The 14,831-nt window shown below is 48.9% G+C and overlaps 1 protein-coding gene and 1 non-coding gene across 2 annotated transcripts; one reads left to right on the forward strand and one right to left on the reverse strand.

Annotated features, from left to right (window-relative positions):
* The first annotated feature begins 187 nt into the window (after window positions 1-187).
* On the forward strand, window positions 188-13,218 carry LOC135183222 (olfactory receptor 10A4-like). Its single transcript, XM_064158166.1, has 4 exons — window positions 188-1,105; window positions 9,714-9,842; window positions 12,785-13,102; window positions 13,159-13,218. Exons 1-4 carry the CDS (start codon window positions 188-190, stop codon window positions 13,216-13,218), a joined length of 1,425 nt encoding a protein of 474 aa, XP_064014236.1.
* TRNAM-CAU (transfer RNA methionine (anticodon CAU)) lies at window positions 4,125-4,196 on the reverse strand. The gene has a single exon. It is a non-coding gene; the product is annotated as a tRNA-Met (tRNA).
* Window positions 13,219-14,831: the final 1,613 nt, after the last annotated feature.

The following is a 14,831-nucleotide window of genomic DNA, read 5'->3' on the forward strand; positions in this document are numbered from 1 at the left end:
GCCGTTTTATGGGTTACTTTTTTTAATGTGCCTCTCAAGATGTTCTTTGCTCAGCTATATTTGCTTGTCCCTCTCACTAAGCAGTGGCACCAGTTTCAGAACAGCTCCCTCTTGTTCATCCCTATAAAGACTTTTCTTCTTGTGTCTCCCTTTTTGGCTTCTCCAGGCTGAGTTGTTTCTCTTCCACATGGAAGATGTTGACGTGCTGGGGCTCACAAACCAGACCTACTTCAATTTGCAAGGCTTCTCCTATCTCACCACCCTTCAGGATTTCCTCTTTGGGGTCATTCTTCTGATGTTCCTAATCACAATGGCAGGAAACCTTCTTATCATCATAGCTGCAACCGCCGACCCTGCCTTGCACACCCCCATGTATTATTTTCTCCAAAACCTGGCTTTCATTGAAATCTGCTTTACACTAAACATAGTACCCAGGATGCTTGTGGATTTGTTGTGGGAGAGAAAGGCCATCTCCTTCTTTGCCTGTGCCCTGCAACTTTACTTTGTGCTGTCCTTCATAACTTCTGAGTGCTTCCTCCTGGGTGCCATGGCATATGACCGGTATGTGGCTATCTGCCACCCCTTGCGGTATGCCATAAGGATGAACAGCAGAGTGTGTCTTCACATGGTGGTGGCATGCTGGGTGGCTGGCATTCCACCCTCACTAGGACTCACTGCCTGGCTGTTCAGCTACCCCTTCTGTGGCCCCAGGGACATTGAACATTTCTTTTGTGATGTCACTCCTGTCCTGGCCCTGGTCTGTTCAGACACACATTTATTCAAGTATCTTCTGTTCATTGCTACTGTGGTCATTATTTTGATCCCATTTATCCTGATTGTGGCCTCTTACATCCAGATAATCCACACTATTGTCCAGATGCCATCTGCTGAAAGAAGACTCAAGGCCTTTTTGACCTGCCTTGCTCACCTGGTGGTAGTGACACTGTTCTACTGCACGACCGGCTTGATACACTTAAAGCCAAAGAGCAGCCTGCTGGTGCACAACAGGAAGCTGATGGCTCTTTCTTACACGGTGGTAACCCCTATGCTGAACCCAATCATCTACAGCTTACGCAACAAAGAAATGAAGCGTGCCCTGAGGAAGGTCCTTGGGAGAGGACAGCTCTTCAGCAAGGTGTCTCTGTCCTCATAGGCTCACTGATCTGCTGAAAAAGTCTCCACACTTGGAAAGTTAAAAATCAAACAGTTAATGGAGATTCCAAGTCGGTGATGGATCAGAGCATTTCAGAATGATAGATCAGTAGAGGCTGGAAGAGACCTTTGAGATCATGAAGTCCAACTGCTGCTGAGCTCACACCACCACCACTGCTGGTAAGCCACTGTTACCAAACCACATCCCTCAGCACCACATTCACACCAAATGCCTCCAGGGATGGGGACTCCATCACCTTTTGTTGGAAACCACTGAGAAATGTCCCTGCTGCGTACGATGAACACTCACTGGCACAGAAAGCACTAAGAGCTATGTGTGAGGAGTTGATTTGATGTTACAGGGACACAATGTTATGTTCCCATAAACAGAAGGGAAAAGTTTTTCCCTGTGAGGCTTCTGGAGGCCTAGAGCAGACTGCCCAGAGAGACTGTGGAGTCTCCAGCTCTGAAGACTTTCCAAGCCCACCTGGATGTGTTCCTGTGTGCCCTGCTCTGGGTGATCCTGCTCTGGCGGGGGGGGGGTGACTTGGTGATCTCTGGACATCTCTTCCAATGTTCTGTGACTCTGTGTGAAATAACTCAGAGTTTCTGAACATTAACTGCCAAATGCTGAAGCCTTTTTCCCTTCTTCTGCACAATGGTTAGCTTCCAAGCATCTCTGAAGAAGCCACTGTGAGAACCTAACTCACTCTGAAATCAAAGTATAAAAAGTTTATTATAAAATAAAGGCAAACCACACTGGGTGCATAGCAAATAAAATTGCTACAGGCATAAACTAACAGCAGATGATAATGATTATATAGGATAAGGACTAGACAGCTTTATACATATTCATGAGTATTCTTTTACATTTTGTAAACACTACCCCTAACCCCCACCCCTTAGTCTCTTAGATCAAAACAGCTGGGATTTTTTCATAAGGTGAACTTAGCCCTCTTGTATTTTGAAAACACCAATTAGAGGGGCCTCTGGAATCCTCCCGGATGCACTGTTGTCTTTGGTCATGGACACTCTCTTGATAACTCCTAACACCCATGGCTAACTCATTATTTTACTGGTTAAGTCTTATGAATACCTTATTGTACAAAAGCCAAATATCTGTATAATATACCACTCTCAGGAGAACACAGGACTCCAGAATCCATGAACCTAACTCATAGCAAAACCCCAGCAAAGTCAGGAAGACAAAAGTTGTGCCTAATTCCAGCTCCTTTAGCACCCTTGGGTGGATCCCACCCAGTCCAATAGTCTTGTGTGCTTCTAAATGGCGTAGCTGTTACAAACCATTTCTGCTTGTTGCTTGTGAGCCTCGTTTCCTTCCCCTTCCTTGTCTTCCATCTCAGGGCACTAGTACCCAGAGAACAGCTGCTTCTCCTGCTAAAGACTGGGGCATGGAAGGCACTGAGCACCTCAGCCTTGTCCTCATTCTTTGTCACTCTCCTCCATCCTTTAAAGGACGGAGATTCTCCTGAGCTCTCCTGCTGCTGCTGCTGTGTTTACAGAAACATTTGTTATTCCCTTTCACAGCAGCAGCCAGATTAAGGTCAAATTGGGCTTTAGCCCTTCCAGCTTTCTCCCTATAGTGTCTCACCACATCTTTATAGTCTTCCTGACTGGCCTGCCCCTTCTTTCTACAATTATAAACAGTTCTCTTGTTCCTGAGCTCCAGTCAAAGCTTTCTATTCAGCCATGCAGTTCTCTTTCCTTGCTAGACCTGTTTAGTCTGGAGAAGAGAAGGCTGAGAGAGGAACTTATCAGTGTCTATAAACATCTGAAGGGTGGCTGTCCAGAGATGGCACCTGGCTCTGCTCAGTGATGCCCAATGCCAAGAGGCAATGGATGAAGCTAGAACCCAGGAGGTTCCATCCCAAGAGGAGAAACTTGTTTGGTGTGACGGTGCTGGAGGCCTGGAGCAGGCTGCCCAGAGAGGTTGTGGAGTCTCCTTCCCTTGCAGACTTTCCAAACTCGCCTGGACGTGTTCCTGGATGTGACTCACCTGGAAGTGTTCCTGGACATGACCTGCCCTGGGTGATGCAGCTCTGGCAGGGGGGGGTTGGACTTGGTGATTTTTTGAGGTCCCATTTCAACCCCTACTATTCTGTGGTTTTATGATTCTGTGAGATAGGGCTGGCCTGTTCCTGTGCCTTCTAGACCTCCTTCTTGAAGAGTACCTGGCACCCTGTGACTGTCTGTGCCTTGCAGAATGGATTCCCAAGGCCAGCCAACCTCCTGAGCAGGCCAGATGGGGTGGGGAAGGGTGGATGATATAGAAGCAGGTGACACAACAGCACGGTGGTGCAGCAGAGGCATGCTGGGCCAGTAACCATCTGCATCTTGTGCCCCTACTCCAGCAGTGCCTCCACTCTGCATAGTTCACAGCACAGTTGGTTGCAGAATGGGCAATGTGAGCAGCTAGGCTGGTTAGCTCAGTTGGTTAGAGCATGCTGCTAATAAAGCCAAGGTTGTGGGTTTGATCCCCACAGGGGCCATGTCCTGGGTTCTTGGTAGGGACTGTTGTGCACAGTTGTTTTGTACATTCCTGTGGCATTCTCTAATCATAGCCTTCTGCTTCAGGCAGAGCCCAGAAAGTTTTCAGTGGGCTTCAGAGGCTCTCAGTGGGAACAGAGCTCAGCATCGCTAAGACAAAAGCTCCCTATAATGCCAGTGACTTTAGAACTGGGAGAACGGCAGACTAAAAAACATCAAAACATCAAAACTAAGGCACACCAAACCTTTACCTAAACCAATTCTCTTCTATGAAAATGTTATAGGAACATTTTAGTTGCATGCTTCCTGTTTCTTCCTGCTATATCCTTTGGTCATTGGGGCCATCCTTCCCCTCTGTCCTCCTGGCTTTGACTCACTCTGCCCTGGTCACCCATCACACAGGGACCTGCAACCCTTGCCGGGGCCGCGCAACTCAGGGAAGCAGGCGAAGAAAACATCAGAACTAGCAGAGGATGGTTTCGATCCATCGACCTCTGGGTTATGGGCCCAGCACGCTTCCGCTGCGCCACTCTGCTGCTCTTCAATAAGCCTCCCTGCCTGTGTAGAAGTATTCAAATGCATTCATCTTGATCCCTGTGTAGGCCTGGCTTGCACCCTTGGCATGGTCCTCCGGAGCAGCCCCAACCTCCAGTCTCCTCCCTGCACTCACTACCCCTTCCTCTGCAGATTTTTGTTGCTATTCGAGGACAAAGCTAACTGCAGACCACAGCCAGCAGCACCCACTAGAGAGGTAAAGAACTATCAGAAAGCAGTGGGTGCAGAGGAGGCAGGGACTGGCCACTGCCCAACCGAGCACCTGGAGAGCCACACACTAGCTGGCACTGAGCCTGGCCTGATCCCCAGCAGTGTGGGCAGCAGGGGCAAGGAGGAGATTCTGCCCCTCTGCTCTGCTGAGACCCTCCCCCTGCAGTGCTGGGGCAGCTCTGGAGTCCTCAGCACAACAGAGACAGGGACCTGGAGCTGGGCCGGAGGAGGGCACAGCAGTGCTGGCAGGGCTCTGCTGTGAGTCCAGGCTGGGAGAGTTGGTGGCATTCAACCTGTAGAGAAGGCTCCAGGGAAACCTTTCAGTGCTTCAGGAGGTGATCAGGGAGCTGTGAACAGAGTTTTGAGCAGAGTCTGTGGTGACAGGACAAGGGGGGATGGATTTAAACCAAAGACAGGAACATTTAGATTAGATAGAATGAAGACTTTTCTTTACAGTGGGAGTGGTGAGAGCCTGTCACAGATTGCCCAGAGAGGTGGGAGATGCCCATCCTTAGAACCATTCCACATCAGGTTGGTTGGGGCCCTGAACGCCCTGTTCTAGTTGCAGATGTCCCTGCTAACTGCAGGGGGTTGGATTAGATAACCTTGAAAGGTCCTTTCCAACCTCCAGCGTTCTGTGCCTCTCTGATGAAGCACTCTAACAGCATCACAAAGGGGATCAAGCCAGACACAGAATCCATCACGGCCAGCATTGCTATCACAACTTGCTGTACGGGAAGATTCAGGTTGCTCCTCACACCAACTGGCTTCTGAGGAGAGGTTCCTCTTCCCACCCTCACCCCAAGGCTCTGTCTCTAGCTTGTTTTTTCACATAGTAAATATTTCTCCTTGGGGCCAATGTGTGCCAACAGCCACTGGCACTGCCAAGAATTCTTCATGCCTGTGAACTTGCTGGGAGACCAGCCCCAGCCCCTGCCTGCCGTGGTTTTAAAATACCAGCCCTGGCTGACCCTGAGTCATCCCATCCCATTCCAGAGTGTCCCTGGCAGCAGCCTCAGGGGATCCTCAGCTCACAGAAGTGCTTCCCCCCTGGGATCCCAGGACCCCGTGGCTGAGGTGGGCCCCAGGGCACTGCCCCCTAGCCAGGCTTCAATCACTGCACCATGTTCCAGACTCACAGGAGCATCTTTGGCTCTGCAGGGCCTGGAGGAAGCTCATCCAGTCTGGCTCCTCATCGAAACTGCAAGGTCACACTGGCAGGTTTCCTGAATCCAAAGGCAGTTGCTTTCACTCTTCTGACACCATCCACCACGGCAGCCACTGCCCTACAGAGAGCAGCCAGGCTCAGTAGACCACAGCACAGAACCCCTTAGGTGGAGGTGCTGCAAAAGCTCCAAAGCAGCACCAGCTCCAGGGTTGCCTCACCTGCTGCAGATGCTTTGAAGGACCAGGTGTGCAGGACTTGTGTCTGGTGGGGTTTTCGTAGTAGAGGAAAGGACAACTGCTGTAGGCTCCCGTAAGAAACTTGGAGAAGTTCCACCAGTTCAAGTCCAACCCACCTCTAGGCAAGCCCAAGCCAACCGGTGTCTCTGCAAGAGGGGGAGGTTTTGTTTGGGCAAAGAGTGGGACCTGAGAAACAGAACCATGGGACACCGAGGGCTGTGAAGAAGGAGGGGTGGAGGCACCCTGGAGCAGCCATTCCCCTTCTGCCCTTGGTGAGATGTCAGCCTGAGCCCCTGCAGCCCTCAGACATCAACAGTGGAACAGAATCCTGCCTGCAGTCCATGAAGGGCACCATGCTGGAGCAGGGGACTGATCCTGAAGAAGGCTGTGACTCTGAGGGGAGCCCAAGTTGAGGCAGTCCATCACTGGCTTGAAGAACCTCCCCTATAGGGACAGGCTGGGAGAGCTGGAGTTGTTCAGCCTGCAGAGCAGGCTTCAAGGAGACCTTGCAGCAGTCTTCCAGCACCTGGAAGGAACCTGCAGGAAGACTGGGCAGGTGTATCATAGATTAAAAATAGCTGTGAAATATGAATATTAATTTCTGTATTAATATCAGGGTTTATTATTAATATTTGAAATTTGGGGATGTGCTAGTTTGAAGTAGGCTAGAATGTTTTGGTGAGAAGAACTAGATTACAGGCTGTGGAAAGAAAACAATGGTGATGTCTACTTCACTCACAGTCTTGCTGAGATGTATAGGAAGAAGAAACAAAAACATTAGATAATCACTCTCGCTCGGGCTGCTGGCTGAGCTACACCTCTCTAACCTCACCCTCCATTTTGGACTAACCCACTTTGCTTCTTCCTTGGGACTGGGGTAAGGTTGAGAGGGGTAGGGGAAGGTGAAGGGGTGGTTGAGAGCCCCTCCTGGGGACTCAGGTTTCTGGGAGGGGAGTTGTGTTTCTGTATTACCTTTTACCTTGTATATTTATGTCTATAACTGTATAGACTCTAAATATCTGCTTGTATATTGTGCTAGCTGTAAATAAATAGCTTCATTCATATTTCCAGAGCCAGCTGAGTCTAGTCTGGGTGATTTCTAAAGTGTGTGGGGGCAGGGAACACCCAAACCATCACATCATTTTTATTTTGGCACTCCAACGAGGGGCAAATTCATTTTGAGTGATAGTTAATTTACTCTGGGAATCAGAATGAAGCTAATGAAGAAGCTATTTTACTTAGTGGGGGCTATTGTGTGGCCTATTTTCTGTTTTTCTGTTTTCTTGTGTATAATTGGATCAACGCCCAGATTGGTTATTTTTTGTTTAATATATTTTTTAAGAAGATTAAAGCTAAACTTACATCCATTTTTTGAAGCTGGGGGGATTTCATCCTTGGCTATGTTGGATTCAATGTCACTGAGACTTTCACCAGTAACATTACAGGGGTATTCACCAGTAACATTACAGGAAATTGAACTGTTACTTCTGCTTTATTCACAGCACTCATGAGAGTTATCTTACCTAAAAGTGAGGCAGATCCTTGTTCAGAATTTTATTCACATCAGACTGTGGCACTTCTGGTATGTGTGATCTTAGGTCTTATAATTTTTGATTTTATAATAATTTTAACATTCTGTGTGAGAAATTCAAGTGTGATGCCTGTAAGAACTAAAAGGAAAGCTTCTGTGGCCCACACGAAAGATAAACAAAGTGATCCAAACCAAAACAATGATAACTCAGGGGCACAGCAAGGAACACCTTCTCCTTCCCAAGATTCTGGGAAAGCTGCCAATGTTCTAACCAGGAATGACAACATGGCAGGATTCCCAGGAACACAGGTAACTACTCAAAGCCAAGATGTTCCCTCAACTAACAACACTAATTCATCCAGTTTGAATGCCCAGGCAGCAGACAAGGACTCTACCTCCTAAGGCAGATCGGAACTCACAGGCCTCAGGCCAGATCCCAAATAATTCAAACCCACCAGTGGACTCATCAAAGTCTGTTGCAGCACAGGCCATCTTGGCACCTGCCAAAGCCCGAGCTAAGACACAACATTTGACAAAGAGTGATTCTTAAGAGGATTTAGGAGAGGGGACTTCTGGTGAGCAAGAGGAGGAAGAGGAGACGGATAGTCTTCGGGACCTGGCAAACATGCTCTCTGATGAGAGGAGTGCTGTGAGGTTGGCTGCCAAGAAAGAGGATGGTTCCAATGAGTTTAAGAGTGCTCTTAGGAAAGTTCTGTTTCTAGGCCAAGGACAACCAGATCAACAAGAGGAAGAGGAGAAGGATGACATCCAGGACTCCAACGATCCACTCAGAGAGGTCAGGGAAGTTGGGAAGGAATACTCAAGGGAATCAGGTGAACCAATCCTAAGCTGGCTAGTGAGATGCCGTAGCATTGGTGCTAATGCCCTGCAGGTAGGAGACAAGTCTGCCAAGCAGCTGGGACCACTCACCAAGGAGAGTGGAGTGGACAAATACCTACCAAGTCCTCTTGGTAAGGTTAGCTTGTGGACACGCCTTCTGTTGGCTGTGGCTATGAGATATCCTTGCCGAGATGATCTGCCATGGGCAGCCAAGAAGTGGAACACCATTGAGCAGGGCATTAAGCTTCTGAAGGAGTTTGCTGTGAAGGAAGTGCTTTATGGAGAACATGGCACACATGAGCCTGATGGCATTCCTCTTGGAACAGGTCTCATGAAGAAGCTGATTAAGCTTGCTCCTTCATCCTGTGCTAACATCTTGGCTAGCAGGTTTCTATCAAGGAGTGAAAATGGAAGGTCTTTCACTGTTGGTGAATTCACTGACCAGCTCAGGCAGATAGAGGACAGCTTGTCACATTCTGCCATAAAAACTCCAGGTACAGAGCTAAAAGATGTCATTAAAGATAGCATTAAGGATGGCATCAATAATAGCATGAAAGAACTGAAGGAAGATCTTAAAATCTCCATTTCGAATCTGGTAAAGGATACCATTCCTGCATCATCTGAATGGGTGCATGCTTCTGCAGTCAGGAGCAGACGCCTACCTCCTGCAAGGCAATTCCAGCCCAGGAGGAGACAAATTCCACCCAGACATCAGCAATCACATGCGTCACTGTGGATACTTCTGCGTGACACATATGGTGAGAACATGAACAAGTGGGATGGTCAACTTACTTCAGCTCTTTCAAAGAGAGTCAGGGAACTGCAGAGTGGCAGAAACAGAGGCAGCAATGCCAGGAAAGCAGCTGTCACCTCTTCAGCTCCTGAGAGCAACTGCAATTACTCCAACAATTGCAATTTCTCTCACAGCAACACCAATCACTGTGTACACCCCACATGCCATGTTCAGCATTAGGGGTGCCCTGCCTCCAGTCAGGAGGAGGAAAGGGATAGTGGAGAGAACTGAATCTATTGGAATGTATTCATTAGGTGGCCTGGCAGTTCAAAAGTTGGGCAATACAGGGCTTTAGTTGACACAGGTGCTCAGTGTACTTTGTTGCCATCCAATTGCAAAGGGACAGGGTCCATATCTATTTTTGGCATCACTGGTGGATCTCAAGAGTTAACTAAGATACAGGCTGAGATCAGTTTAACTGGTAAAGAGTGGAAGAAACATACTATTGTAACTGGTCCTGATGCGCCCTGCATTCTGGGAATTGACTTTTTGAGACAAGGTTGTTTCAAAGATCCTAAGGGTCACAAATGGGCTTTTGGAATAGCATCTGTAGAGACTGAGGATGGTAAATTGAAGTTGTCCATGAGACCTGAACTTTCAGATGAATCTGCAGTTGTGGGACATCATGACATAGAGGATCTGGCAGTGCCAATTGCTACTCAAACTGTTCACCACAGGCAGTACAGAACTAACCGTGACTCTTTGTTGCCCATTCATCAGCTGATTCATCAGCTGGAGAGTCAGGCTGTCATCGAGAAAGCTCATTCACCTTTCAACAGTCCCATCTGGCCTGTGCGCAAGCCTAACGGCAATTGGAGACTCACAGTAGACTTTCGTGCCCTCAACGAGGTGACGCCACCCATGAGCGCAGCTGTGCCGGACATGCTGGAACTCCAGTACGAGCTGGAATCGAAGGAGGCTAAATGGTATGCAACCATAGACATTGCTAATGCTTTCTTCTCTATTCCCATAGCAAAGGAGTGCAGGCCTCAGTTTGCATTCACCTGGAGAGGAATCCAGTACCAGTTCAATCATTTCCCTCAGGGGTGGAAACACAGCTCAACCATCTGTCACTCAGTCATCCACAATGCACTGGAGAAAGGTAAAGCTCCAGAGCACATCCAGTACATTGACGACATCATTGTGTGGGGCCAAACTGCTGAGGAAGTCTTCGAGAAAGGTAACAGAATCATTGGCATTCTGTTGCAAGCAGGTTTTGCCATTAAGAGAGACAAGGTCAGAGGACCTGTCAGAGAAATTCAGTTTCTGGGAGTGCGGTGGCAGGATGGTCGCCGTCACCTCATTCCTCAGGATGAGATCAACAAAGTCTCCACCATGGCAGTTCCCACAAACAAGAAGGACACTCTCTCTTTTTTAGGTGCAGTGGGATTTTGGAGACTACACATTCCTGGTTTCAGTTAGATTGTCAAACCTCTGCGTGATGTGATTCATAAAAGAAACAATTTTGAGTGGGGACCTGAACAACAAGCAGCCTTTGATCAGATCAAGCGAGAAGTAGTCCATGCAGTGGGCTTGGGACCTGTGCGATCTGGTCCAGACATTAAGAACATTCTGTACAGGGCTGCCAGTGACAATGGTCCAACTTGGAGTCTGTATAGGGTTAACACTCCAGGGGGAGTAACCCTGAACCTGACCCTAGGGGCCTTGGCCCCTCCGCAGGGGTGGGTCACACTCCAGGTGATGGTTAGCCCACCCCCCCCCCAACCCCCACTTCCAGTCCTATAAAGGAGAGGGGCTTCCTGTTCCTCTCTCTCTCTTTGCTCGCTCTCTCAACACACACCACACTACACACATCTCTGCCTGCATACCAGCACACCACGTGGCAGCCACACGGCAGACAAAGCCACCATCACACCACTCGGGTTGTATTTATCCCTTTTTGTATTTATCCCTTTTTGTATTTTGCTATTTTCCCTTCCCTACCCTTTGTAAACTTCCCTACCTCCAATACCTTTCTAAGTTATTGTTAAACTTTTCCTTTTAACTTCCAAATTGAGTGAGATTGATATATTTGGGTGTGCTTATCTCTCTCTCCCTATATCTAATCCCTGTCTTTGGGAAAGGAGGGGGAAGAGGGGAGGGCACTTTACAAATTGTTATTGGGTCTATCAAATTTATTAGAGTCTCTGGGAATTTGAATTAGAACCCAAGACAATTTATTTGGCGTCTCAGCGTGGGGCTAGGTAGAATTATTTCAGACAAGATTTGGAAGTTAAAACATGGATATCCTAAGAGTGTTAACCATTCAGGCTCTTGGATGGCTGTTTTGGTTCTGGCTGCTGAAGTTTGTCAGTTCCCAGGTCTTCTGGATAGTCACTGTTATGGTCTGGGAATATTCTAAGAATTTGCCTGTCCAGGTCCATGACTATTTCCTGAATTCTGTTAGTAATCTGTTTAGAAACGTTTCTGGAACATGGAATCAATCTGAGTATATGTGTTGGGACACAGAAACTCCAGATATTTTGGGGGGGAAATGGTACTGGATAGCAGTGATTTCACTGGGTTTAAATGTGGTTTCAGGAGGGTATATTACAGCTCTGAGCTGGAACACGTGGAAAAGGCATTTGGCCGTGGCCATTAAGACAGGGGGAGGGGTGGCCTGTGTTGCTGTGGCTGTAGCTGTGGGGGGGGGCACAGGTCAAGAACGGTCTGATGGGTCAGGCAGCCCCCAGCACAGCCACTGCCCCTAGCGCGGCTCCACCCCGAACTCTACCCCCAGTCCCGCCCAGAGCAGCCCCCGGACCGTGCCCCCACAGCCCAGTCCTGTCCATCTCACTCCCATCACCACGTGGCAAGTTAGACCACACCCGAACCCTTCCACAGACACAGACCCGGGGCAAGGAACCTCGTCGGGAAGCACTTCCCCCCAGCAACAGCAACCAGCTGGAAATGGATCTGATAATGGAGTTATCTTTATCAGCTCCACGCCCAGAAAGGAAATCAGGCACACAAGGCAGAAATATGCAAGGGCAAACTGACAGTCCCTTTTAGCCTGGCTATTGAGATGTTGGGCTGCATGAGCAGAAACCATGGCCATAGACCAGAGGGAGGCTAAACAGTTGGGATCCTTGGCGAGGGATGAGGGTGTAGATAAAGAGCTGGGGAGGCTGGATGGCACTCAACTCACTTTGGGCCAGGCTTCTCACAGCTGTGAGATACAGATATCCCTCCAAGGATGACATGATTTTCCATCCCCTTAAGTAAACAGATATCGAACAGTGTGGTAGTTTGGCTGTTATCTGCCCCCCCACACTTAAGAAGGTACCCCAGCTAACTCAGACAGGCTCTGGGAATATAAATGAAGCTATTTATTTACAGCAGCACAATATACAAGCAGATATTTACAGTATATACAATTATATACAGCAATATACAAGTTAAAAGTAATACAGAAGCACAACTCCCCTCCCAGAAACCTGAGTCCCCAGGAGGGGCTCTCAACCACCCCTGCACCTTCCCCCTGCCTCTGTCAACCTTACCCCAGTCCTGAGAAGAAAAGAGGTTCAGCCAAGAGGTTAAGAAGCAAGGTTAGTGGCAGTGAGGTTAGGGAGCTGCAGCTGAGTCCAGAAGCCAGCCAGAAAGTGAAGACAAAATGGAGAAAAGTGTTATCTAATGTTTACACTCTTCTTCAGCGAGACTCTGAGGGAAGGAGACATCACCAATGTTTTCCTTTCACAGCCAATTATCTACTTTCTCTCACCAAAACATTCTAGCCTGCTTCAAACTAGCACAAACAGGGTATCACATACCTGAGGCAAATGGCTGTACAGGAGATAATCTATGGAGATGATCAGATGCCCTCGGACCCCGATGATGTCCGCATGAAGCCAGCCCTCTTAAAGAAACTGACCCAGTGTGCTCCTTCCACATACGTCCCCACACTGGGAGCACTGCTGCTGGGCAGAGACCCCAACAACCTTCCCACGATCAGAGGGTTTGTGAATGACCTGAGACAGTTTGAAGATAGTTTGTCTAGGAGGACCTTAATAGCAGCTGTGGAAACCCTCACCCAGGAGATGAATGAGCTGAAAGCCTCTGTCTCTGAACTGCAGAAGGCAGAGGATGACTGCTCTTCACCTTCAGAATGGGTGCAAGTCTCAGCTGTCAGGAACTCACACTGCCATGCTCCTCCTCCTCCCTGTAGGAGACCAGCCCAAGGCAGACAGGGGACACACAGGGGTTCACTTTGGAGAACACTGTGTGAACATGGGGAAAACATGGACAGATGGCATGGCCAGCCCACCTCAGCTCTATGGGCCAGAGTAAGGGAACTGCAGGGGACAAACACAGGGAATAACTCCTCCAGAAGAGGCGTTGCCCCAGTGTCCTGCAGGCAGCCCTCTCGTCCAAGGGGTGGTGAGGCCAGTAACTCAGGTCCATGTGCCTCTTGTGGTCACAGTGCTCAGCATTAGAGGTGCCCTGTCTCCAGCCAGGTGGAGACCAGGGATAACAGAGTATATTGGGATGTGTTTGTGAAATGGCCTGGCACTTCTGAAGCTGAGAAGTACAGAGCGTTGGTAGACACCGGTGCCCAATGCACTCTGATCCCCTCCAGCCATAGAGGGACAGACACTATTACAATTTCAGGAGTCACAGGGTGGGTCTCAGGAGTTGACTGTGCTGCAGGCTGAGATAAGCCTCACTGGGAATGTGTGGGAGAAGCACACCATAGTGCCTGGCCCTGATGCACCTTGCACCTTGGGGATTGACTTTCTCCGGGAAGGGTATTTTAAAGACCCAAAAGGGAACAAGTGGGCATTTGGCACAGCAGCTGTAGAGACTGCAGACAAGGAGCAGCTGTCTATGATGCCTGGCTTGTGAGATGATCCTTCCGTGGTTGGTACCCACAAGGTGGAAGATGTCAAGTTACCTATTGCTTCTCGTGTAGTTCATCGCAGGCAATACCGCACCAACAGAGACTCCCTGTGGCACATACAGCAGCTGATTCGCCGCCTGGAGCAGCAGCTTGTCATCAGCAAGAGCCACTCACCCTTCAACAGCCCAACATGGCCAGTGCAGAAGGAGAATGGGGAATGGAGACTGACTGTGGACTTCAGAGGCCTGAATGAAGTGACTCCTCCAATCAGCGCAGCCGTGCCTGATATGTTGGAGCTGCAGTATGAACTGGAAACAAAGGAGGCCAAGTGGTATGCCACAATTGATATTGCTAATGCTTTCTTCTCCATCCCCATTGCAGAGGTATGTAGGCCTCAGTTTGCCTTCACCTGGAGAGGAGTCCAGTACCACTGGAACAGACTGCCTCAAGGGTGGAAGCACAGCCCTACAATCTGCCATAGCATCATCCAGACTGCACTGGAGAAGGGTGGAGCTCTGAAACATCTGCAATACATCGATGATATCATTGTATGGGGTGAGACAGCAGAGGAGGTCTTCAAGAAGGGTGAGAAGATCATTAATATCCTGTTGGATGCTGGTTTTGCCATTAAGAGAAGCAAAGTGAAAGGGCCTGCCAGAGAGATCCAGTTCCTGGGAGTTCGATGGCAGGATGGCCAACGCCACATCCCTATGGATGTGGTGAATAAAGTGGCCACTATGGTGGAACCACTAACCAGAAGGAGACACAATCCTCCCTGGGGGTTGTGGGCTTTTGGAAAATGCACATTCCCAGGTACAGGCAATTGTAAAACCCCTCTTTGACGTTACAAGAAAGAGAAATAACTTTGAGTGGGGACCTGAGCAGCAGGTGGCATTTGACCAGATCAAATGAGAGGTGGTCCCTGCCATGGCCTTGGGACCAGTTCGAACCATCTCAGAGATTAAGAACATTCTCTACACAGCAGCCATTGAGAATGGTCC

This window comes from Pogoniulus pusillus, chromosome 17 (assembly GCF_015220805.1).
Source record: "Pogoniulus pusillus isolate bPogPus1 chromosome 17, bPogPus1.pri, whole genome shotgun sequence".
Classification (NCBI taxonomy): Eukaryota; Metazoa; Chordata; class Aves; order Piciformes; family Lybiidae; genus Pogoniulus; species Pogoniulus pusillus.

Bases quoted from the DNA above. Each gene is read 5' to 3' on its own strand.
- LOC135183222 (XM_064158166.1), top strand. From the start codon at position 188: ATGGAAGATGTTGACGTGCTGGGGCTCACAAACCAGACCTACTTCAAT. The intron at 1,106-9,713 runs GTCCTTGGGAGA...CCCATTCATCAG, and splicing joins TGAAGCGTGCCCTGAGGAAG to CTGATTCATCAGCTGGAGAG. The intron at 9,843-12,784 runs GTGACGCCACCC...ATGGCTGTACAG, and splicing joins ACTTTCGTGCCCTCAACGAG to GAGATAATCTATGGAGATGA.